This window comes from Macrotis lagotis, chromosome 3, assembly GCF_037893015.1.
Source record: "Macrotis lagotis isolate mMagLag1 chromosome 3, bilby.v1.9.chrom.fasta, whole genome shotgun sequence".
NCBI lineage: Eukaryota > Metazoa > Chordata > Mammalia > Peramelemorphia > Peramelidae > Macrotis > Macrotis lagotis.
The window spans coordinates 91,642,418-91,668,931 of NC_133660.1; the positions used below are offsets into that span (position 1 = coordinate 91,642,418).

General features: G+C 39.0%; 1 protein-coding gene and 1 long non-coding RNA gene across 12 annotated transcripts in view; one reads left to right on the plus strand and one right to left on the minus strand.

Moving 5' to 3' along the window:
* Positions 1-443: 443 nt before the first annotated feature.
* On the minus strand, positions 444-5,423 carry LOC141516165 (uncharacterized). The gene is made up of 3 exons (XR_012476621.1): positions 4,793-5,423; positions 3,580-3,690; positions 444-592 (listed from the first exon to the last, which is right to left on the minus strand). It is a non-coding gene; the product is annotated as an uncharacterized LOC141516165 (long non-coding RNA).
* A 3,449-nt stretch (positions 5,424-8,872) lies between these two features.
* The window catches only part of NEK1 (NIMA related kinase 1), a 163,867-nt gene continuing 146,225 nt past the window's right edge, over positions 8,873-26,514 (plus strand). For 5 of the 11 annotated variants that reach the window (XM_074228978.1, XM_074228980.1, XM_074228987.1 and 2 more), the window contains exons 1-4: positions 8,882-9,062; positions 11,676-11,739; positions 20,613-20,761; positions 20,851-20,947. In XM_074228978.1, coding sequence (XP_074085079.1) covers positions 20,645-20,761; positions 20,851-20,947 — 214 coding nt within the window. In that variant the 5' untranslated portion in view covers positions 8,882-9,062; positions 11,676-11,739; positions 20,613-20,644. Of the gene's footprint in view, positions 9,063-11,675; positions 11,740-20,612; positions 20,762-20,850; positions 20,948-26,514 lie in introns of all 11 variants that reach the window. The other 6 variants (XM_074228982.1, XM_074228983.1, XM_074228981.1 and 3 more) reach the window with 3 other exon arrangements.

Sequence of the window (26,514 nt, forward strand, 5' to 3'; positions counted from 1 at the left end):
TATGATACAACATATGAATTTCTAAAATCATGGAGAAGTATGTAGAATCTCAAAATAAAGTCCACAGACCTTATGGGAAAAATGTGGTTATGGTCAAAACCCTCAAAAACTTTATTAACATTAAAAAAGACAGGAACCTAATAAACATGGTAGCATAATATTATACATGTTAAGTGGTGAAGAAATACTGCAATAAATAGTAGGGGGCTTCAGGTTGCTGCTTGGCCCAGACTTCAATTTCTAGGAGTAAGGCTGGAAAAACCATGAAAGGTTACGGGCATGGGGGAAAAGGGGTGGGGAAGGGCTCAAGGTCATTGGGGAAGGTAGAAGGTAGAATCAGCCTTCCATATACTTCCTCTCATACCACCCTAAAAGTTAGTCAATAAATAAGGTGCTTTGCCTTGAAGAAGACCAGAAGTGTGGTCATGGAAGTGGGTGTCAAAAGGATTGCAGTTTATGAAGTGGTAGAAGAGTTATTTGATATAAGATAGAAAATTTTAACATCAGATGTGGATAGATGGGGTTCATTGCCCTCTTGTCTCTTCTGCAGATGAGAATAGTTTTCTTCATTCTTGGGTTCTCCTGGATGAAACTGAGCATAAAAGTAAGCCATTCATACCATGTTCAAATTATTATTGTTATTCCCTAATTTATCAATTGTATTGGAATTCTCATTTTCAAAGTATTACCTCTGAACCAAATGTATCAATAGTTTGTAAGAAAGCTTAAAACTGAATTATATGACTTTAGTTAGATGCTAATCACTCTCACTGACTGACATTCCCCTCCCCACCTCACCCATAAGAAATTCCTATATTCCTCTATAATTTGAACCCTAGTCTTCTCCACTGCAACTTCTGAAAAAATTCTTGGTGAATTCAATATTCAAATTGACCCTATTCAAAAACGTTTTTATGAAGAACCCTATTATTTGCAAGATGTTTGTTTAGACTCTGGGAACACAAAGATTAAAAACAACAATCCCTGCCCACAAAGAGTTAACATTATACAAGAGATGTATATTTAAACAAGAATAAAGTGAATCTAAAGGAGGAGAGGTATATAACATATTTAAAAATAATATACATAAAAGTGGCAAGAGAAAGATGAGACCAAGTTCTTTTTTTTTCTGGCAAGGCAAATGGGGTTAAGAGGCTTGCCCAAGGCCACACAGTGAGTTAATTATTAAGTATCTGAGGGCAGATTTGAACCCAGGTACTCCTGACTCCAGGGCCGGTGCTCTATTCACTGCGACACCTAGCCACCCCGAGACCAAGTTCTTAAGAAAATATGAATCGCAATAGAAAACTAACAGCTGGATGGAATAGAAAAGATTATGGAAAAACTGGCTAATTCCATTGATTCTTTAAAAGCAAAATAAGATATCTGGAAAAATAAGTGGGGATTATATTGCAGAAATGAGGATTGGCATGTTCAAATGCATAATGGGGAGGAGATGATTCTTCAGTTTGGGAGAATATCTGAGAGATAGTTTCAGATTAATTGAAAGATAATTCTCAGATTTGAATTAAGTTTGGAAAAGCAAGTTGAAGCCAAACTACAGAAGGTTTTAATTAAAGAGTTTCTATTTTATTCTAAAGGGAAAAAAATAGTAACTGAAGTTTTAAATGAAGAGACACTCTATGAGGATGAGGTAAGGAAGGCATGCAGGGCAAACAAATGGAGAGAAGATGTGAACAACAGACAGAAGATCAAAATGGTTAGCTCGCAGAATTCTGAAAGGGTAGTAGGGATCAATGAACTGAGGATGGAATGTTCAGAGCTTTAAAAGCTAAACTGAGTTGTTTACATTTTTCCCAGTAAGTCATTGGAGTTGGTAGAGTAGGAAGAGTCATAGCAGTCATAGCAGCACTTAAAGAAAATTACTTTCCTTGGAAACTAAGTCTTTCTGGTTAATCTGTTAGGGAAAATATGTGCTTGAACGTCCTAGCTCCTGCCTGGGAGGTTCTTGTTTAATTCCAAAATTCATTTTTTAGAAAGACTGAGTTTTACATTTTTCTCTCTTCCCCTCCTCCCCTTGACAGCAAGTAACCTGTATAACTATGTTAAACATATTTCCATATTAGTCATATTGTGAAAGAAGAATCAGACGAAAAGGGAACAACAACAGCAACAAAAATCTAAGGGAGGGAGGCAGCTAGGTGACATAGTGGATAGGGCACCAGCCCAGGAGTCAGGAGGACCTGAGTTCAAATTTGACCTTAGAGACTTAAGACTTTAGCTCTGTGGACTTTGGGCAAGTCACTTAATCCCCATCTTGCCCCCCCCCAAAAAAAAAGCCATGAGAGGGTAAAAAACACTTAAAGCATAAAAACAAATTTTTAAATTGAAATAGTATGCTTTGGTATACATTCAGAATCTATAGTTCTTTATATATGGATGGTATTTTTCCATCACAAGTCCTTTAGAACTGCTTTTGAGTATTGTACTGCTGAGGAAAGCTAAGTCCATCATAGTTTATCACCACATGATGTTAATAAGCACATTGTTCTCATTCTGTACACAGCATCAGGTCATGTAAGTCCTTCCAGGCTTTCCTGAAGGATACCTAATCATGATTCTTGTTTAACTTTAGACTTTTAGGGTGTTTCTTTTTGCCACTCCAAGTTGGATGAAGGTCATTATTATAGCTTCCCTTTTCCTAATGGCCTTTCTTTTACATTTTTTTGAAGTTTGTGCATAGCAATCATGATTTTCTAATTTTCCTTTTTTTATTGTTTTACTGTCAATCTGGATCAGACCTCTTCTTTGAAGCTTTCTGAATAAGAGAGTGATTTAGTCAGGCTTGTACCTTGGAAATATTATTCTGCAAGATGTGGGAGGGATTGAAAAAAATGAGTGAAACTGGATGCAGAATGACCAACTACAGGCTAATCAGATATACACTGAATAGTGGCTTTATGAGTAGAATGAAGAGGATAAATGAGATGAGAGCTGGAAGTAGAAAGTCAAAAATGATCTCAGGTTATAAATCACAGTGAATGACAAGATAGTGGTGTCCCACTATGTATGGAGATGTGGTAGGCTTAGGAAGGGAGAGAAGCTCAGTATTGGACATGCTCAGTTGAAGGCACCATTGGGACATTCATGTTGAGAGGAAGAAGAGGCAGATAGTGAGGGAGGGTTGGGGTCTGGGAGAGAGATTAGGACTAGAAAGATTTGAAAGTCATCTGCATAAAGAAATCACAGGATCATAGACTGAGAGATGGATTCATTTAACTCTGTTGTCTTGTCTTGGTACCAATTTAAAATACAGAGGAAGATAAAATCATCAAGGGAGAGAATGCTGCGAAAGAGAAGGCTCAAAATATTCTTTTCATCGATTTTCTGACAGTGTTACAATGGAAATGTTTAGAAGACAAGTTGATACTCTACTGCTCTAGTTCCTTTATTTATATATGGACTGTTCTGTGTATGAGGATAGGAAGAGGGACTGGTCCTGTGATTTCATTAGTATAGGGAATTCCCAGGTGAAGAAACTCCTTTTATCAAAGTAGATTGGTACATCTTCTGCAACTGAGAGACCTGAGTAGAACACTGAGAGGTTAACTGACTTACTCATTCCTGAATGAGGTTAGGGAGACAGTGTCAAAGATGGGACTTAAGTCCAGGGCTTCTTGACTCCAAGGTCAATGCTCTATCCATTGTCCAGCTGAACTGCCCAGATACCTAGGGAGAAAGCCGATGAATGACAAACACCTATGAATTGAAAAAAAGCTGAGCAGTAGGAAGCAGAGACATAGACAACAATGGTTCCTTTTCTTTAGTATATGGATACAATCTTAAAAGTTAATGGCCTTCAAGCATGACATCAGTTTATTCTATTCCAATCTTCTCCCACTATCACTGTGAGCCTGCTTTGAGACAACTATATGGATCCATGGGTGCACATATGAAACAACAATTTCAGTGGTACTGGTATCCTGAGGAAGTGTTGATACAGTAAATCTTTTGGAACTCTTTTGACCCTCTGGTTTGACTCTTCTTGCTAATATTATTAACAAAAGGTTTTATGCGACTAGAAAAATAGCCTTTCTGCAATTAATGCCAACATTAGAATATTTTAAGAGCATTGCAGCAGTACTGAAGGGGACTTAAAAGATAAAACCCGGAATACTGAGTGACTTCTCTAAGAAAGAGTTATGGCAGAATTTGGGCACAAATTACACAGAATGAAAAGGCATGGATGTAGTAATGTCCAAAAATGGAATGAACAGAAAGAGATTTATTTCCCAACAAAATCTACAGAAATCACAACTTTTTTCACTCATTCATTCAGCAAATACCAAATATGTAATATATACATCATGGAGGCTAGATACTAGGAAAGATATTATAAAATAAGACTGGCACCTGTTCTCTAGAGGCTTACAATAATAAGGATGATAAAGTACACAAATAAAACTTAAAAATCAGAATTAGAATCAGTAAACATTCTAGTTTGTGCTTCCTTCCATCATGTCCACACAGTAAATACTGATGACAGAGAAGGGTTATAGTTCCCTTGATGATTTGGGCCTCAATCCTGATTAAAATTCACACTAGACTATGTGCCTGGATGCAGGGTGATAAGTTTACACAGTATGGACTCCAGTTGCTCTGAAGAGATTTCTGGCATGGAGTTCAAAAGAGGTCTTTTTTCGCCAATATCAAAAATTAAAAAAACCACAAAAGATTGAAGAAATTAAGACAATTATTGCAAATTATTTTGCCCAACTATAATGATAATAAAAACTAACATCTTCTATGGATATTCTCCCTCCTTACTCACCTGCAGGAAGGATTCTCAATAACTGCCAGCCTTGAAACTAAAGTCTTTTTCCTTGTGCGCCATCCTTCCTCTCAGTTCTAGGATTTGGGCTGTTTCCACAGACCAGTCAATGACAATCTTGTTCACCATCCACTAATCTTAGGTCACTGCAGCAAAATCAGCCTTCACCATTCCACCAGGGCTAGTTCATTTCAGAGAAGTTTGATGGTTCAAATAGCATAAGATGGTAAAGGATGGATGAAGCATCTGGAGCAAGTGCTTGGCTCCCAAGAAGGCCAGGTCCCCTCAAAATAGCTGATGGGTCTTCTTAGATGTTTCTATGAATATGGGTCTTTTACTCTTCCTGGCTTGCTGAGACCAGGATTTCTAATAGCCTTGCTCAGGCAGAGGATGACTGAGGATGACACTTGGAGATGAACTGAATTTTGTACTTGTACATATTTGCAAGTAGGTCAACTGGTTTCAGTATACTGAAGGTTAAATATGTTTCCATATTTCCTGAAATGGAGTTTCAAGAACATCTCCCAACATATCTAGGCCTTTGTGCTACTGAGTCTCTAACAGGAGTTTTCAGGTATACCAAGTTAAGGTACCTTATGAAGATCAACCTTTAGAAAATATAGGGGAGCAAAAGAAAGAAGCAGTTAATCAGATTTTCTGTGATTTGCTTCTTTAATGTCCCAATTGATAAGAGATAAAAAATTTTTCATGAATATGAGGCAAAAAACCATCTACAATCATTATATCATGAGAAAACTGTTTTTTTCCAAGTAGAAGTCTTGTAATAATTTGACTGTTGCTATTTGTTTTAAGTGAATTGCTTTAAAATTATTTCTAAACTGTGAAACTTGTCTTTTCATTTTATACATTAAAAACATGGTTCATTTTGGTGAGAAATCTAATGGTCCATAACTTTTGTTACTTAAAATAGCATTTTAAACAGTTTGTGATATTTAAAGAAATAATTAAGCAGCAGTAAATATTTAACTGTCTTCTAGAGTATTTAATAGGTCTTATTCAATTCAACTCAAAGTTTTTTTTGAGCATTTATGATATACTCAGCTCTGTACTAAAACAGTTGGTAATACAAAGAGCTCCCTATCAAGCTTCTAATCTAGTTGAGGAGACAATACACAGACACATGAAAGAGTTGAATCATATAATGAAGTATGTTGTTAATGAAAGGTCTGTTTTCATATATTATTTGTTTTCAATTTTGCTTAGGTGCTTTAATCTTGTCATTATTTTTAGAAATTTAGAGAACTGAGGTATGTAAATTTTCTAAGTCTGAAAATGAGTGCACTAGAACATTTATTTGTTTGTTTGTTTTAGAGTTTTCAAGTCAATGGGGTTAAGTGGCTTGCTCAAGGCCACATGGCTAGGTAATAAGTGTCTGAGGCCAGATTTGAACTCAGGTACTCCTGACTCCAAGGCCAGTGCTCAATCCACTGCGACACCTAGCCACCCCCACTAGAACATTTAAAAGGGGAAAAAACCCCATAAAACCCCCACCACTTTCAAAAGAAACAAATTTTAAATTTGAAAAACAAAGGGAAATTACCCATGGTCTCCAAAAATCTTTGCAATCTATGCAAACCCTATGGTTAAAAGTTGCTTCCTTAAAGGTTACCAAAAACCTCCAAATTGTCAAAGACAATGATTTTTTCCCCCTCCTCAAGTTCCTAGACCCTTCCATAGCTTTGGACATCCTTGACCACCTATGCACTCTATGCAATCTAATTGGATATTCTCCACTAATTACAGAGCCACTTCAAAAGGCATACAAAAGTACTTATCTTGGTCAGAGCTTAGACAATCTTTCTGAACTTGGGAGGATTCTACTGGCTCAACCTTAAAAAAATTAAGATCACACTCCACACACTACAAGAAGACATCAGAGCAGCAATTTAGGGGTCTATTAGGTATAAGGGAGCATTAATAGGGCAATATAAACACTGGCACATGTTATTAGGATGCAAAATCTCTTTTAAAGACATTAAAAGGGAAGCAAACACCACATACTGGATGGTGTTACCCCCAAAACAAAAGACTGACCATTTTGACCTCAAAGTATCTCTCAAATATATGGCTTGATGGTAATGTCAAATAAATATTCAACAGTTCTTGACTATGTGCCTCACTAATTAATGATAGGGGATGCTGCCTACTTAAACCCAAAGTTCAAGATTACACAGAGTCAAGAAGCATTTTTTTATAAGCCCTTAAATGTGCTATGTACCAGGAATGCAAATCCAAACAGAAAGAAAGGATAGTCCTTGTCTTCAGGGTATATTCTGAAGGTTAGGATGTCCAGTGCTATTTATATTCATTGGTATCATTGAGGCTACATGGAGCAAATGAAGAACTTGAATAATGCTTCTGAGTTTCCTGTAATTAGACTTCCTAGGTTTTATAATCCACTTAGTTTACAACTATAACTCCAGTTCAAAACTTTAGTCATTCATGACTCCATTTCCCCTATTTTCCCTTTGACTTCCACCTCCACAACAGATCTTGCATCTATTCCCTTTTTTCCAGTGATCACTACTTTACTTCAACTTGTTCAACTCAACTCTCTGGGTCCAACTCTTTATGACCCCATATGGTGGTTTTTTAAGCTAAGATACTGGAGTGGTTTCCCACTCCAGTTAAGTTGAGGTTAAGTGACTTGCCCAGAGTCAAATAAGTGTCTGAGCTAAATCTGAACTCAGGTCCTCCTGATTCCAGACCTCCATGCTCTATACCCACTGAATTACCTAGCTGCCTCAGCAAGCATTTAACAGGTTTATTATCTGACATGTTTATTATCAGTCCTTGATACTTGCTGGCTCACTTCTGGTGACAAGAAATTGCCATATCATGGGGCGGCTAGGAGTGGATAGAGCACCAGGCCAGGAGTACCTGAGTTCAGACCTCAGACACTTAATAATGACCTAGCTGTGTGGCCTTGGGCAAGCCACTTAACCCCATTGCCTTGCAAAAACAAGGAAGGAAGGAAGGAAGGAAGGAAGAAAGAAAGAAAGAAAGAAAGAAAGAAAGAGAAGGGAAGAAAGAAAGGAAGAAAGGAAGAAAGAAAGAAAGGGAAGGAAGGGAAAGGAAGGGAAGAAATAAAGAGAAGGGAAGGGAAGAAAGGAAGAAAGAGAAGGAAGGGAAGAAAGAAAGAGAAGAAAGGGAAGGAAAGGAAAGAAAGAAAGAAAGAGAAAGAAAGAAAGAAAGAAAGAAAAGAAAGGGAAGGAAGGGAAAGGAAGGGAAGGGAAGAAATAAAGAGAAGGGAAGGGAAGAAAGGAAGAAAGAGAAGGAAGTGAAGAAAGAAAGAAAGAGAAGAAAGGGAAGGAAAGAAAGAAAGAAAGAAAGAAAGAAAGAAAGAAGAAAGAAAGCAAGTGCCACATCCAGGTGCCTCTCATAGAGGGGGCTCATGACTTGCCCGTCTCCTCTGGCAGCCCTTTGAAGCTTACAGACCCTGAAGTGCCTATGAAGAAAAAAAGCAAAAACCAGTTCCTGTTCTCAAAGAGCTCACAGTCTAAGAGGGAGAAAGTGCTCCGCCGACTGTGTACAAACAGAACAGACGTGCGAGTGGGTCCAAGTTCAAAGCTGAGCTAAGAATTTGGGGCACAAAATAAACTCTAGTCACAGAGGAAAAGCACTAGCATGACTCTGGAGGGTGTTGGCCGCCTCCACTCACAATGGAAGGTGAAAATAAAGATAAGACATTCCCCTCGTCCAAGTTCCCATGGCTGGAATTGGCAGCGCTCGGAACGGGGCCAGGCGGGGTCTGGAGCTGGTGTGCGGCCCGTGGGACAGACTGGGCCGGAGGAGTCCTCCGGGCGGGCGGGCGGCCCCGGCCTCGCTAGGGCCCCGGGGTACGGGGTCGGGCGAGCTTCACCCACGTGCGGCGCCCCGGCCGCCCTCCGCCCCGCCCCCTCCCCCTTAGGGCTTTCCGGTGGGCACGCGAGGGGGCGGGGCTCCAGCGACGCGTGACGTCACACGCCCGCGGGGGGGGTTAGCCTTCTCTTTCCTCACTCCCGCCCCCGCCCCTCCGGCGCGCGGCTCGGGAGCCCAGCTGGCTTGGGGGTGTGGGTGGGTCCGGGCGAGGTGCCCCCGGCCGAGCGCGCGTGGTGCCGCCGCCGCCCGGACTGCGGGGGCCGGGCCAGCCGGGCCCGCGGGAGCCGCAGCTCGCCCTGGCCCAGCCGCTGCCGCCCGCTCTCGGGAAGCTGGAGAAGCCGAACTCGGGGAGAGCCGGAGGACGGACGCCACCGCCGCCAGGAAGCCGGTTCGTGGGGCCGGGGGGCTGCAGGTGTTGGCGGGGCCGTTAGGAGCCCGCCGTCCGCGGGCTTCGGGGCCGCGCAGCCTCGGGGTCGGAGCCGGCCTCGAAGGAACCGAGCTGGAGCCGCGCCGCGCCGGGACCGGGGCCGGGGCCTCTGCGGGGCTCAGGCTGCGCGGCCCCGGCCGGCTCTAGGCCCGGGAGGCGCTGCCCCTTCCCATCACACAGCCGGCGTCTGCTAAAGGCCCGATGACTGTGCACGGCGCTGCTCCGCGCTCTCTCCGCGGTTTGAATGGAGAGCCCGCCCTCCCTGGCGCCGAACCGGCCCCGGGACCGTGCAGACCTGTCGTGGCCCTGTCGGAATGGGGGGCCCTGGAGAGCAGGGGCCGGCCTGGCCCCCCGGGCGCCTCCGAAACGCCTCCTGACCGCCGGGCTCACAGTCTAACGGGGGAGACCGTCTGCGAGTAACTCCACACGAGCTAGGGGCTGGATAAATTGGAAATAGCAAGTCACGGAGAATTAAGGAGGATTAGGAAGGTGGGATCTGCGGGGAGTTGCCACGGGTGGTCCTTAAAGAAGTAATGCCGCCGCTAGGGAGAGGAGAGAAAGAAAGACTTCCTGCAGAAGCTGGAAGTGCAGCCGAGGCTTGCAGGGCTTTGGTGTGCCCCTCAGGAAACAAATGTTTACTAACTGGTTACTATGTGTCAGGCTTCACTCGGGCTCACAATACAAAGAAAGGCAAACCGCTCGTGCCCTCCTGGAGGCCAACTTCTAAAGCAACCTTGTCCGGACGAGATATATACAGTGCGTGGACATAGCATTGTAATAGAAAACAGGGAAAAGGCTCGAACAGCTAGTTATATGTGAGCCGAGACTAGAAGCCTTCTTCTGCCTTGTCCCTCAATAAGCATTTATGAAAAGCTATATAAAACATACTGAGAAACACCCTGGGGTGAGTGCTGGGAATACAAAAAAAATGCAAAACTAAAAACCCCATCCCTTCCCTCATCCTAATGAGGTTAAATTGCTTTAATGGGAACTTCAAATCAGTTTTTACTCTCAGCTGAAGGTCTTTTTTGACCTCCCGTCCTCATTCTGTTATCATGGTCCAGATTACTTTGGTTTGACAATATGCATGTATACAATGTATCTACACTTATATACAATGTATACAAATTCAGCTTTATGTTCACTACATATTGTACACAAGTTCAGCTCTATTATTTACTCTCTCTATATTGAATACAAGTTCAGCTGTGGATTGGAAACAGTCTCTGCCTTCCAAAATTAGTCAGTCTTTCCCTTGCCTTCTAAGGGTGTGGTCAGAGCCAGGGGAGAGAGGACCTAGACTGGTACTGAAATACCTGCAACCCTTGGAAGCTTGGTACTCATGTTTATTTTGCAGGTTACTAGTGGATAGGGAACCAGCTTCAGGGCAGGAAAACCTAGGTACTAGTCCTGTGTCAGACATATAGCTCAGTTCACTTTGCAACTCTCCTAAGACTAAGTTGCAGAGAAGATGCCAAACTGCATTGATATCACCAGGGGAGTTTCTAGACCAGTGAAATGATGGATCCAGCCCTTGGCACTTATCTGTATTTACATATAGGTGTGTTTTTATCTCCCATGCCCATGTGGTCTGTGGGAACTAAATAGAAAGTTTCTTCACCTTAATTGAGAAGCTTTATAACAGTCAGCAACCAGTAAGCTCCTACTAAAATCTAGAAATTGTGCTTAAACACTGGGAATATAAGAACAAAAACAATGAAACAATCCCTCCACTTTTTTAATCCCTGGAGATAATATGTACATGTAAATATATTTTGAATAAAATTGAATAAATACAACATTGGACAGGAGGTAGCAGTTAGGGGGAATCAGAAAAAGCTTCTTTTTAGAAGGTGATGTTTGGGCTGGGTCTTGAAGAGAGGATTCTATGAAGCAGAATGAGGAGGGAATCCATTCCATGCATGAGGGGGAGTCATTGCAAACAGGAGGTATGTTCTTTATGAGAAACCTAGAGAAGGTCAGTTTGATTGGACTATTGAATATGGGAAGGAGAATAAGGAGACTGGAAATTTAGGTCCCTGTCAGATTTATTTTTTTTTCTTTTTTTGCAAGGTGGTGGGGGTTGCCTAAGGTCACATAGCTAGATCATTATTAAGTGTCTGAGGCCAGATTTGAAGTCAGGTCCTTCTGACTCCAGGGCTGGTGCTCTATCCACTCTGCTACCTAGCTGCCCCCTGCTAGATTTAAAGGTTTTAAATACCAAATGGTAAAGGCCTTTCAAAAGTTGACATAGGTGAATAGTAATGGATAAATGTGCATACTGGTTTAATCTATTGTTAATATGATTTATATTTACTAGTCACCTACATGCAAGGCATTATAGAAGTCACTAGGGATTCAAAGACAAAAATTATACTGATTCTGTCTTGAAGGGTATTATATTCAATTTATATTAAAAATAACTAGGAAAAGGAATTAGCTTTAAAGCATTATAAGATAAAAATTTCCTATTTTAGTTATTCATATTTTTGTATGTTCTAAACCTTTAGGGTTTCCTATAGTCAGATTTAGGATAATTTTCTCTTTGTTTTCTTTCCATTTCTCTGTTTACAGGCCTGCCTCATTATCTGATATGAGCAAAACCTAACCAAGGAAGCAGAATTCCTTTATTGCCTTGGTGAGTATCATATAGCTAAAATGAATTCCCTGTGCATTCTTATTATGATTTAATAATATTGTGGAGATGAAATACAGTAGATGAAGAGATGATTGGAGATATAAAGTACCATGTTGTTATTCGGTCATGGCTTGCTCTTTGTGACCTCTTAGACCATAGCATGCTAGTGCTATCCTTGGAGGTTTGCTTGGCGAAGATACTGGAAGGATTTGTCATTTCTCCACTAAATTAAGGCAGAGACTGAGTGACTTGCTCAGGGTCACATAGCTACTAAGGGTGTGAGGTTGGATTTGAATTCAGGTCTTTCTGATGCCAGGCCTGTTTTCTATCCACTGAGCCACGTAGCTGCTTCTATAATATTCTAAGATATAATAGTGCTTTAGTACTATTCAATTTTTTCAATGTTGCCTGTAAATCATTTCCACTTTAAAATTGCTTGTTCAGTGTTAAAATTGATGTTTTATATATAAACTATATTTTATAGATGGATATTTAATCAAGGTTATGAAGTTAGCCCACAGAACTTTTCTTTTTTTTTTGGATTAAGCTCTTCCTAGGAAACATTGACTTCTCCAAGAAGTATCTTGCTTGCATGTAAGATATATAGAAGGTAAACTGCTTTGATAAATACCTATGGTAGCTTCCTTCACCCACTCATTTCAATTGCTAGCTCCTGTAGTCAGTCTTTCCTGATTCCCATTCTATTGTTGATCTAATGTACCATATTACATTTTTTGTTCACAAATTCTACTTTGGAGCTTGGAACCTACATCCTCTGTTTCCAAATCAAGCAATTTTTTTCTAAACCTTAAATGCAACATGAATATGAAATCCCCCCCCCACCCCAAACTTCTTAACTTCACTCTTACCATCTAAGGTGCCACTGTTATCCCAGGCATCCATGCTTACAACCTAGATGTCATTTTCAGCTCTTTATTCTCATCTCTCTATCCAATCTCTTGCCAAGTAGATTTTATTTTTGTACTAATACTGACATATACACTCTTCTCTTTTCTGATACTGCAGCCATGATGTAGGCTCTCATGACCTTATGTCCAAATTATTTCAGTAATCTTTGGATTGATCTGCCTGCCTCAGGTCCCTTTCTTCTCTAGTCCATCTTCTGCTTAGCCATCAAAGTACTTAGAGAGTACTGACCTAATCATGACATCTCCTTAATGAATAAACTGCAGTGACTTCCTGTCACTCTTTCAGGATCAGAGAGGTTCTCTGGTATTCAAAGTAATTCATAGCCTCCTTCCCACTTTTCTAGTCTTCTTACACCTTGCTCCCCCCACTTACTCTGATCCAGTGACACTGGTCTCTTTACATTCCTCATACACAGCTGTAGGTATTTTGACTGCCTGTTCCCGATGTCTGCATTCTCTCCCTCCTCATTTCTGCTTCCTGACTCCCTTCAAGTCTCATTTAAAATCCCAACTTCTACAAGAAGCCTTTTCCAACCCCCCCATTCTAATGCTTTCTTTTCAGTTGGTTATTTTTCAGTTTATCCTCCATATAGCCTGCTTACATATGGTTGTTTGCATGTTGTCTTCCCCCTAGATCTGTCTTAGCCTTCCATTGTATTAACAGCACTTAATTCCATGCTTTGATGTTGTTGTTCACTTGTTTTCAGTTGTTTCAGTAATTCTTGGCAGAGATACTGAAGTAATTTTATTTTTCCTTTCCCAGTTCATTTTACAGATGAGGAAATTTAGGCAAACAAGGTGAAATGTCTGAACCAGAGTTGCACAGTTAGTGATTACCTGAGGCTTCACCACCTTGCTAGCACATAGTATATTAAACAATTGACATAGTAAAAACATTAACAAATATTGATTGATTGACTATTCTCTCCCTCATCACTACTGAGATTTTCCTAATAGCAAGTAATTCTTTTAGATTTATGAGGGAGAAAGTTCTAGGTTCCTGTGCTTTAAAAAAAAAAGTCTGATTCATAATCTTATATTGAGAGGCAGTGTAGTGGTTCTATAGAATCCTGTACTTAAGAGAGCTTGATAGTAAAGTCACAGCTTCCCAGAGCTTCGGTTCCATTCAATTATATTACCTGTAAGGTAGAGGTTATACTATTTGTAATACTTACTTCACATGGTTATTGTGAGAAAATTGTTCCAAATTCTCACTTTTTTTTGTGGCACAAATTTTTATTAAATACACTGAAGAATAGCTAAAGCAACATACAAAAAAAGTCAACTTTTTTTTTAAACTAGCAAAATGGCTAATTTTGTAGATTTCATTTACATTCCTCCTGTGTAGAGGAGAGTGTTTAAGCCCTGGAGAAAAATGCAAAGTTTAGATAAAATAGTATCTGCTTTTTTGGAGGGCATAAGACTCATAAATAACTGCAATTCACAGTTGTGGTTAGTCCATTATAAAGTTTTCAAAACAGTGTTTAAGTTTTAAAACCTAACACTGTTTTAGGGCTAGCAGGTCTTTACCATCCATGAAGGCTTTATGGAGGAGATGGAAAGAATTGAATTGGGTGGGATTTCAACATGTGAGAAGTGGGTGATGTTCTCAGTAGTAGAGGAAGCAAAAGCATGTTGGATAAAAAAAGTAGTAGAGTTTAACTGGATGTAGAGTGTGTGGAGGGGAATAATGTGTGATAAAACTGAAAAAGTGGGGTAGTCCTAGTGAGGAAGCGCTTTGAATTGTAGACAGAAGAATTTGAACTTTCCCTTGATAGAAGAACATTGAACATTTTTAAATTATTGAGTAACGAAACTCATATATCAGAGATTATTTAAGTAGGTATGAATTGTGGAAACAACGGAGGCAGGAAAACCTATTGGGATATTTTACAATCCCACTACAATCGTCAAGGCAGATAGGTAAGATTAAGATCAGCAATAACAGCTGAGAGGAAGAGAGGGCGCTATACTGCAGAAAAGTAATGGATTGAGGAAGAGAGATGAGGAAGAGGGAAAAGTGAAAGATGACCCATTGTTTTAAATAGGAGGAGAGAAGCAAACTGGCGAGGAGAAAGAACCTAGACTTGGTTTCCAAAGTCTGGACAAGTGCTCAGGCTTCTACCACCTAAGAGTGAGACCTTGGGCCTATCATTTCCACTCATCTTCCTATAAATTTAGCATCCCTTTATAGCACTTAGCCTAATCATCTGTAAAATAAGGGGCTATATTAGGTACTCCAACTGGAACAGAGTTTCTAGAGTGGGATAAGAGATGCCACATGCACAGAGATAAATAAATATAAAGTAATTTGAGGAGAGAGAGATTAATAATAGGAATATAAGGGAAGACTTGGAACAGGAAGTATTGAGATAAGGAAGAAATGCATTCTTGGTGCAGATGAAAGACTCGTTCAAATTAATCAATAAACATTTATGGGGGCAGCTAGGTGGCCCAGTGGATAAAGCACCGGCCCTGGAGTCAGGAGCACCTGGGTTCAAATCCGATCTCAGACACTTAATAATTACCTAGCTGTGTGGCCTTGGGCGAGCCACTTAACCCCATTGCCTTGCAAAAACTAAAAAAAAACAACCCCCAAAAACCCAAACAAACAAACATTTATGAAGCAGCTGCTATAGTCCAGGCCCTGTGCTAAGTCCTGGAATACAAAGAAAGACAAAGGACAGTCCTTGCCTACAAGGAGTTTATAATGTAAAAGAGAAACAACATGCAGAGAAACAGAGGGAGCTAGATACAAAGTCAATAGGAAGTGATTGAAAGGATGACACTAGAGTTAAGGTAGAGTTGGAGGAAGCTTCCAGAAAGAGATGGAATTTTAGTTGAGACTTAAAAGAAGCCAGACAATTTAGGAGATGGAACTGAAGAGGGTGAATGTTCAAGACATGGGAGGACAACAGAGAAAATGCCCAGAGTTGAGAGATGGAGGATCTTGTTCATGGAAAGTGGTGGAGACTTAAGGCATAAAAGAAGGCTGGAAAGGTAGTCGGCTAGGTTATGAAGGGATTTGAATGCCAGACAGATCTGATTTGATCCTGGAGGTAATTAGGTTCCCTCTGGAGTTACTGAGTGAGAGATAGAGGTCAGTCCTGAGCTTTTAAAAATTACTTTAGTGGCAGAAGAGAGAATGGATTGGAATGAGGAGAGATTTGAGGTGGGTGGGCAGGCACACCATCAAGCTAAAACAACAATAGTCCGGATGTGAGGGGATAAGGTTCTGCACCAGCAAATTATCTGGCCTTTGCAACAGATTGTATGTGGGGGTGAGTGAAGTGAGGAGAGGAGGATAGTGCTGCTCTCACAGAAACAGAAATATTGTAAAGGAAAAGTTAACAGATTCAGTTCTGGAAAGATTGAGTTTGAGCATTCAATTTTGGAAGTCTGAAAGGCAACTGGAGATGTGAGATTGGAACTCAGCAGAGAGGTAAGGTAGATTTGAGAATCTGTAACATTAAGATGATCCTTAACTCCATGAGGGCTAACGAAGTCATCAAGTAGAGCAGTATAGAGGAAGAAGCGAAGACAGCCCAGGACAGAACCCTGAGGGGGATCCTTTGGTCAGAGGGCTTTGTGTAGAGGAGGATCCAACAAAGTAGACAGAGAAAGAACAGTTAGGTAGGAGAACTAGGAAAGGGTAGTGTCTGGAAATTTAGAAGAGAGTATCAAGGAAGAGAGTGATCCTCAGGGTCATCCTTAAGTCCCACTTAAGTCCTAGAAATGCCCTCTACCTCTGTAACCTCTCACTCTGATTGGACTCATTGATGTAATGAATTCATAGTTCAGTCTGTTTGATTCTTGTCCATGTCCTTCTATGAGTTTATTCAACCTACTGAAGGTTCTTCCCACTGCAGATACTAGTGGAAACACCTAGGTTGTCCAGTCTCTAAAGAATTAAAAATGAGTATTCTTAGGGTCATGGTGCAGTGAGCAGACTGAATGTTTCACAGATAAGTGAATAAAGGATAAAAATTTTAAAAAGTTTAGTTGGAAAAAAAAGGGCAGGTCATCGTGATGAGTGAAGGATAAATTAATCTCAGTAGTAAAATCATAATGAAGATTAAGTGTCATTGATAATCTTTAATTTTTTGGGGCGGCTAGGTGGCGCAGTGGATAAAGCACTGGTCCTGGAGTCAAGGAGTACCTGGGTTCAAATCTGGTCTTAGACACTTAATAATTACCTAGCTGTGTGGCCTTGGGCAAGCCACTTAACCCCATTTGCCTTGTAAAAACCTAAAAAACAAAAAAAAAACCCAAAAGATAATTTTTTAAATAAAATTTAATATGATTTTTATGAAATTTAATAATTCAATTTTTTTTTGGTGAGGCATTTGGGATTAAGTGACTTGCCCATGGTCATACAGCTAGTAAGTGTTAAGTGTCTGAGGTCAGATTTGAACTCAGGGCCTCCTAACTTCAGGGTCAGTGATCTATCCACTATGCCACCTAGATGCTCCATCAGAAGTATTTAAAATAACTTATTTTCAAAATACTTAATAGCAGTATTAATACAGTATAAGTAGCTGCAGTATATGGTAGCTAAGTAGTGCAGTGGATAGAGTGCCAGGTGTCTGGATCAGGAAGAAATGAGTTCAGATTAGTTCTAAGATACTTCCTACCCTGGGCAAGTCACTGAATGACTGTTTGCCTGTTTCCTCATCTGTAAAATGTAGATAATAGCACCTCTCTTGCCACATTACTAGAGGATCAAATGAGTTCATAACTTAGCACAGTACTGGCACTGTGAAACACTCTAGAAATGTTAACTATTCTGCACGAAAAGAATATGAAATCAGCTTATCATTCTTCTTAAACATCACTCTTTACAATGAGTTCTTTTTTGATCTTAGCTTTCCATCTAATATTCTGAATGTCTCCTGGTCTCTATCCCCAGTCTCTTAAGCTGTTCTTATGACCAGAACACTTAAGACACAGTCTTCCTTGTATCTCCATTCCCCTCCCCCAGTGGAGAGGCGCTTGTCTAACTCCTCTCCAGGGCCAAGGTTGATCATTAAGTTACTCAGCATTCAGCTTCATTTGAGTGGATTCTTTGTCTACAAGTTTGTAATTGGGTATATTGTTCTCTTTGTTCTACTTTGTTTACTTGCTCCATTTTATTCAAGTCTTCCCACGTTTCCCTGAATTCCTCATATTTGACATTTATTATGATTCAATAATAATCTATTACAGTATAATATACCAAGTTTGTTTAGTCATTACCCAGTAAATGTTTTCATTTTTGGGGGTGGCTAGGTGGTGCAGTGGATAGAGCATTGGCCTTAGAGTCAGGAGTACCTGAGTTCAAATCCAGCCTCAGACTTAATAATTATCTAGCCATGTGGTCTTGGGCAAGCCACTTAACCCCATTGCCTTGAAAAATCTAAAAAAAAAAAGTTTTCATTTTTTTGCTACCACTCAAAATGCTATTATGAATATTTTTGTGTATTAAGGACTTTTCTGTCTTTGACTTCCTTAAACCAGTTCCTCAGTAGTGGGACTTCTGGTTCAAGGGGGAAAAATAGTTATCCACTTTTTCAGTAATAATTCTAAATTGTTTGCCAGTTGTTGGACCAATATACAGCTCCAACAGCAGTATAATAGTCTTCCTATCTTCTCACAGTCCCTTGAGCATTTATAATTTTTTTTTATCTTTGCTTATTGGCTTAGTGTCTTATCTTCATATGAAATTTGAAACTTAGGGGCGGCTAGGTGCTGCAGTGAATAAAGCACCGGCCCTGGAGTCAGGAGTACCTGGGTTCAAATCCAGTCTCAGACACTTAATAATTACCTAGCTGTGTGGTCTTGGGCAAGCCACTTTACCTTGAAAAAACCTTTAAAAAAAAAAAAAAAGAAAAGAAATTTGAAACTGAAGTCTATGGAGGGCATGGGTCCTAGTTATCAAGAGTCAATTAGTTTGGACAACCTCATAGCCAAAAACAAGTCATCACCTTGTTATTCACCTTTTGGTGATGAACCTTTCCAAACTCAGGTAGACAGAGTTGTAATTGGGCCCATCCTTTAAAAGTCTTTATAGTTTGTAAGGACTTTTAAAGCCTTGAGGTCTTTGAGAATGTAGTTTTACCACCATATCATGTCTAGGAGGGCATTTTGGTTTGAGGAATCTTAAGTTGTTTAAAGAGATGAAATTAGAACAGGAACTCTTTTTTTTTTTTTTTTTGCAAGGCAATGAAGTTAAGTGACTTAACACAACTAGGTAATTATTAAGTGTCTGAGGCTGGATTTGAGGTGGTTCTGACTCCCAGGCCAGTGCTTTATCCACTGTGCCACCTAGCTGCCTGAAACAGGAACTTTTAAAGTACTTTTATATATATATGTTTTACTGTTTAGGGGAAGAGAGAGAATGGAGGATCTTTTGTTAATTGTAAAACAATTGAATTTGGATTTTGAAAAAAATTATTTTATAATTTGGTTCCAAAGTTTCTTATTAGACAAGTAAAAATAATTCCCTTTTATCTTCTATCAGTGCACTCTGGAATTTTATTCTTAAATAACCTCCCCCTTTGTTGTGTGGATATGATCTACACACAACCACCATCCTAGGTCACTGAATTAAATACATCTTTTGTCTCCTCCACTGGGTAGGCTAGACAATCTTGGCTCCTGGGGATCAGTTCCAGAGACTTTAGAAGCTCTTGTTCTCTGAAATGCAATCCTTATTGATGGAAGTGAATTGACAACTGTAAACTTAATGTCAGTACATCAAAAGCTAAATATTCTTTAGACTGTCTCCTGCTAGTAGCTAGAAGTGCAGTTTAAAGAATGGCACAAGCTTCATTCTCAAGAATTCATTATGTAGGAATGAATGAGTAAAATATTATTTTATTAAGCACTTACTGCATGCTAGGTGTTGTGCTAAGTGGAGTCTATGAAATACAAATGAAAAAGTGAGTCCCTTTCCTCAAAGGAGTTTACATTTTGCTGGAGCTATGGCAGGTGAAAGATGAAATGAATGAGGGAACAAAAGTTTGAGTTTTCAAGTTTATTGATTTAAGTAGTACATGCCAGTACATAACAGATGAAGGTCAGGCCTTCTTAACTTTAACTCTGGACCCTGAATATAAGAGGAGAGTTATTTATGTATTGAAAACAATAAATTCAAGTAGAACAATTAATGAAAAGAAAATAATTAACCAGGATACAAAATTAGGTTATCTGATTTCTAATTGGAGGAAGGATGGGAGTTAGTGTGATCCATTCAGTCCTACAAGAGATAAAATGAATGCATATAGGGGAGTGGTGACCTTGGAAGAAAATTTTAAATCAGTAGAATCCGAAAGCATTTGGCTGATATGCCATTTCCAGAACCAGTAATGTGGTATTATTTTTTTTCAGAAGATAAGAACATTAATATATTTTTGATTAAGCTGTAAAATAGAACATTATTTCCTGAATATAACTTGAAATTATACCAGAAATATCAATAAACTTGTTCTCCTTGTCCCAGAGAGCTCACTTTTTGTAATATAGCCTAAGGAAGTTGAAGACAGACAGTCCCCATTTATGTCAACATATTCATAGCAGCATGATCTGGTATGGGACCAGTTAGATTGAATGGGTTAGTAGCTAAATTTGCATTTGCTCCACAATAAGGACAGCTTAGCCTCAAGGCCTGGGATATATTATGTGGAAGTTTTGTCAGGGAAGGTGCTGATCCAGGTAGGGAGAAGTGCAAGGAATATGAAACCAGCACCTGTTCTTAAGTATAATAGAAGATAGTGGAAGCGGGGAAAAATCCTGGAAAGAAACAGTAATAAAAACAACACCAAAAATATTTTAAAAAAGTGGGAATAGGAAGTGACTATAAGTAATGTGCAGAATAATTTAGTGAGAGGTTATTTAAAAGAAAAAACTTTATAACATGTTTTAATGAATGTTTTACCTGTGTTAATGATTTTTTTTTCTGTTTAGCACATTTATAAGGATGTCTTAGGAAAAGAACCATGGATAAATACTGTAAACTGCATAAGATTGGGGAAGGATCCTTTGGAAAAGCCATTCTAGTTAAATCTAAGGAAGATGGTAAACAATATGTTCTCAAGGAAATTAACATCTCAAGGGTGAGTCAATTTTTCATTCTCTTTTTGATACTGCTTTTTCTTTTCCGAAATAAAGTAGTTTATTTTTTAAATCTGATTTTCGTTTGCAGATGTCCTCTAAAGAAAGGAAGGAATCAAGGAGAGAAGTTGAAGTATTGGCAAATATGAAGCATCCAAATATTGTCCTATATAGGGAATCATTTGAAGGTCAGATAAAATTTATAAAAAAGTACCTAAGAACTCATCAACTAAATTATGATATCTGTATAATTTAATTGTGACCACTAATTCATTACTCTGGGGAATAATGTTTATCATTACAATGCTGATATTATATGGAACCTGGTGACCAGGTTGATTCTTTGATATCATCCATATCCTCACTTAGTTCCATATTGATTGAGGATTATATTAGTAATCTGTGGAAGGAGTCTATTGTACTGATGAAAATAAAATATTCACTTAAATTGTTCTTGACCCTTTAATCTCCATTAAGCATCACCATTGAGAAAGCTCTGAGCCTCTTAAAATAAGTTGATAGAGGGGTGGCTAGGTGGTGCAGTGGATAGAACACCAGCCCTGGAGTCAGGAGTACCTGGATTCAAATCCAACCTCAGACACTTAATTACCTAGCTGTGTGGCCTTGGGCAAGTCACTTAACCCTATTTGCCTTGAAAAACCTAAAAAAAAAAGTTGATAGAACTATGTACTCCTTGGTGTTTAAAATGTTGTAAAGGTAATATTAGGAAAATTTAGGTCACAGATAAAGGACCTCTTCTCTACATATCTTAAATAAGAGGCTAGATAATATTGTATTAATAATTAAAAAAACTTGCAGACAATACCATGTATAATAGAAAAAAATGAGTAAGCAGAAAAAGCAACCTGTCAAAAAATATTAAAGAATCAGAAATGCCTAGACAATGCCCAAAAGAACCCCGAAGAGGAAAATGATTCCACATTGTACCTAATCAAAGACTCATAGAAAATCTCAATTTTTGTTATTCTACACACAGCAGAATATAAAAAAAAGAATTGCATGTGAAACTACAAATCTCCATTCCATACTCCTTGTTTTTTTTTAAAAACAGTAATAAATTGAATACATTATTTTCAAATTCACAATTTTTTGTTTCATTTTGTTTTTAGGTTTTTGCAAGGCAAACAGGGTTAAGTGGCTTGCCCAAGGCCACACAGCTAGGTAATTATTAAGTGTCTGAGACCGGATTTGAACCCAGGTACTCCTGACTCCAGGGCTGGTGCTTTATCCACTATGCCACCTAGCTGCTCCTCATAATTACTTGTTAATGGTGCCTCCTGATATTCTTCCTGTTGACTTATGTGCATTTAAAAATAATTTTCTTGCTCTTTTTTCTTCTTTCTTTTATTTTTTAAGTTTTTGCAAGGCAATGGGATTAAGTCACTTGCCCAAGGTCACACAGCTAGATAATTATTAAGTGTATGAGGTCGGATATGAACTCAGGTATTCCTCACTCCAGGGCCGGTGCTCTATCCACTGCACCACCTAGCTGTCCCTCTTCTTTCTTTTTTTGCATTTACTGTTGATACCTGCCACTGATCTCCACCCATCAAGCCAATAGCAGTCATTATCAAGTTAGGTTGTTGTCCAGTCATTTTTAAAGTCATGTTCAACTCCAGGTGACTGGATTTGGGATTTTCTCAGCAGAGATACTGAAGTGCTTTGCCATTTTCTTGTCCATTTCATTTTACAGAAGAGGAAACTGAGGCAGCTAGGACTCAGAGACTTGCCCAGAGTAAGACAAATGAGTCTTCCTGTCTCCAGGTCCAGCATTCTATCCACTGTACCATCTTGCTGCCCTAATCAAACAAAACAAATGCAAAAAGTGACTCTGTCAAAAAATGTATGGGTTGATTCTGTCCCTTCTATGTCAGGAATTAGGCAATAGGCTCTATCGTTAACTATGAGATGGAGTTGATTATTGCCTTGATCAGAATTCTTAAGTTTTTATTTTTATAGTATTGTTGGCATTATATAAATTGTTCTGAATCTATTCTGCATCAATTTGTACATTTTTTTCTGAGTTCTGAATGCTTCATGTAATTTCTTATTAATAATATTCCTTTTCATTCATAATTTGTTCAGCCATTTACAAATTCATGGGTGCTTTCTTGGTTTCCAATCCTATCTTTTCATTTCACCTCTACCAACTTCTGTTTTTTCCTCCTCCCCTTCTGCTCTTAATTAGGATATTTGTTTTGCTTGCAATTATTTCCTCACACTTTGTATCTAGCTTTCTCTTATCTCTACTCCAATCTACTTTTCTTCACATTTGAGTCTTCATGGGAAATCAGTTTTTTCCTTTGAATCTCTGCTTTCAATTTAAGAAGTTACTCTTCCCTAGGCTTGTCCACGAATCTTTAATTATTTTTTATAGTCTTCCATGACTTCTTCCATTTATTCTTCTCTCTAAGTCTTAGTTGCTGAATGAGGGCTCTGTGCCAAGGCCAGGCTCTGCCACTATTTTGCGTGGTTTGATAGGTCCTATCTGGTCTACACCTAGGACTCATGGACTCCTACTCTCTGGGGTGTGTCTATACAAAGAGCTCTGGTGGGTTCCTTTGGATCTTTGGTATTCAGAACTCTGGCTTTTCAGAGTCCTCTGTTGTGTCTTGGGACAGAGTTCAAGGGACCTCTGAACTTCTAGTCATGGGTTGTTCTAGACTAAATACTGCTACATCCCTACTGGATATTATTACTCTTGTGTTGTTTTTGAGGTCCACTCTGTAGATTTTTTTTTAAGGTTTTTGCAAGGCAAATGGGGTTAAGTGGCTTGCCCAAGGCTACACAGCTAGGTAATTATTAAGTGTCTGAGACCGGATTTGAACCCAGGTACTCCTGACTCCAGGGCTGGTGCTTTATCCACTGCACCACCTAGCTGCCCCACTCTGTAGATCTGTGACTGCTCTAAGGCTTTCTGGTGGGAGTAGTCCATTCTTGTGGACTGGATAGAGAATTCTGCAGGCTTTCAGTGTCAGGTTCTGTTTTGATCATGACTTAATTCTTATTTGCCTACACTGATGCTGGCTTTTGTGGCAGGCTTCTCTTCTTGATGTCTGTTTGTGTAAGAAGTCATATTATGTAGTAATTTCTCTGTGAATTAATCATTTTGGGGTCTTGTGTTTTGTTTTGTTTTTGTTTTGTTGTTTTTTGCAAGGTCGTAGAATTAAGTGTCTTGCCCAAGGTTACACAGCTAAGTATTATGTGTCTAAGGCTGGATTTGAACTTGGGTCCTCTGACTCCAGAGCCAGTGCTTTATCCATTGCACCACCTAGCTGCCCCATGATTTTCTGTTATTTTTAGATTTTTGTTGAAAGAGATACGAGAGTTGAACTGAGCTGGCTACTTCCATTTGCCTGGCTTAAAAATGCATTTCATGACCTTTTGAAATTCTCTGTTGTGTCATAATTCTCAAATGCCAAAGACAATAATGGCAGTGGGCTCCTGACTCTTGGTAGAGGGATGTTTCTGAAAGCGACAATTACCTCTCATTGGTTAACAGTTAATTAGAGAATGAATATTCAGGGACAGCTAGGTGGCACAGTGTATAGAGCATGGGCCCTGGACTTAGGAGGACCTGAGTTCAAATTTGACCTCAGACACTTAACTTAGCTGTGTGACTTTGAGTTAAGTCACTTAACCCCATTGCCTTGCCAAAAAAAAAAAAATAGAGAGTAAATATTATGGAAGGAAAAGAAAGCTCTTAATGAGTTTAAACATTGGACTGAATTAAATCACATGAATTGTAATTGCTAAAAATGTCACATTTTGTACTGTATTCAAAAAATCAATTTTTCAGGTACAAGATGGAAGGAGGTAAGGAGCACAAATAAATAAAAGGGCTGAATCTATTTTAATGAACTATTATGTCATTTACTTCTAAGTTTAGAACCTATTATATTATTTTTAATAATTTTAATATTTTTTTCAAATTACATATAAAAGCAATTTTTAATCTTTTTTTCTTTTATAATTTTGAGTACCAAATTTTCTTCAGCCTCCTTCCCTTCTTCCATCATTGAAAAGGCAGGCAATTGGAGCAGCTAGGTGGCACGGTGAATAGAGCAGCCCTGGAATCAGGAGGACCTGAGTTCAAATGTGGCCTCAGACACTTAATAATTACCTAACTTGTGACCTTGGGCAAGTCACTTAACCCCATTGCCTTGCAAACCACCCCCCCAAGAAAAGAAAGACAGACAATTTTATAAATGTTGTATATGTATAATTATGTAAAATATTTCCATATTTGTCATGTTGTGACAAAAAGCATAGATCAAAAAGAAAAGAAAAATAAATTAAAATAACAATATTCTTCAGTCCACATTCAGATTTTATCTTAATTTTCTTCTGAAAACTGAGCGATTTTCATCATAGGTCCTTCAGAATTGTCTTGGATCTTTATATTTTTGTCATATTAAGTCATTCACAATTAATCATTATAACACTACATTGTTTTCCTAGTTTTGCTCATTTTGCATCAATTTGTGTAAATCTTGCCCATTTTTTCCCCTGAAAGAATCCTGCTCATCATTTTTTTAAAATTTATTTTTATTAAATATATTTGAGTTTTACAATCCCCCCCCCAATCTTACTTCCCTCCCCCCACCCCCCCACAGAAAGCACTCTGTCAGTCTTTACTTTGTTTCCATGTTGTACCTTGATCCAAATTGGGTGTGATGAGAGAGAAATCATATCCTTAAAGAAGAGACAAGAAGTCTAAGAGGTAACAAGATCGGACAATAAGATATCTGTTTTTTTCTAAATTAAAGGGAATAGTCCTTGAACTTTGTTCAAACTCCACAGCTCCCTATCTGGATACAGATGGCACTCTCCTTTGCAGACAGCCCCAAATTGCTCCCGATTGTTTCACTGATGGAATGAGCAAGTCCTTCAAGGTTGATAATCACTCCCATGTTGCTGTTAGGGTGTGCAGTGTTTTTCTGGTTCTGCTCATCTCACTCAGCATCAGTTCATGAAAATCCCTCCAGGCTTCCCTGAAATCCCATCCCTCCTGGTTTCTAATAGAACAATAGTGTTCCATGACATATATATACCACAGTTTGCTAAGCCATTCCCCAATTGAAGGACATTTACTTGATTTCCAATCCTTTGCCACCACAAACAGGGCTGCTATAAATATTTTTATACAAGTAATGTCTTTAACCCTTTTTCATCATCTCTTCAGGATATAGACCCAGTAGTGCTATTGCTGGATCAAAGGTATACACATTTTTGTTGCCCTTGGGCATAGTTCCAAAAAGCTCTCCAGAAGGGTTGGATGAGTTCACAGCTCCACCAACAGTGTAATAGTGTCCCAGATTTCTTACAACCCTTCCAACAATGATCACTATCCTTTCTGGTCATATTGGCCATTCTGAGAGGTGTGAAGCTTTAATTTTCATTTCTCTAATAATTAATGATTTAGAGCATTTTTTTCATATGGTTATGAATTGCTTTGATCTCCTCATCTGTAAATTGCCTTTGCATATCCTTTGACCATTTGTCAATTGGGGAATGGCTTTTTGTTTTAAAAATATGACTCAGTTCTCTGTATATTTTAGAAATGAGTCCTTTGTCAGAATCATTACTTGTAAAGACTGTTTACCAATTTACTACATTTCTTTTGATCTTGGTTACATTGGTTTTATCTGTGCAAAAGCTTTTTAATTTAATGTAATCGATATCATCTAATTGGATTTTGGTGACGTTCTCCAACTCTTCCTTAGTCAATAAA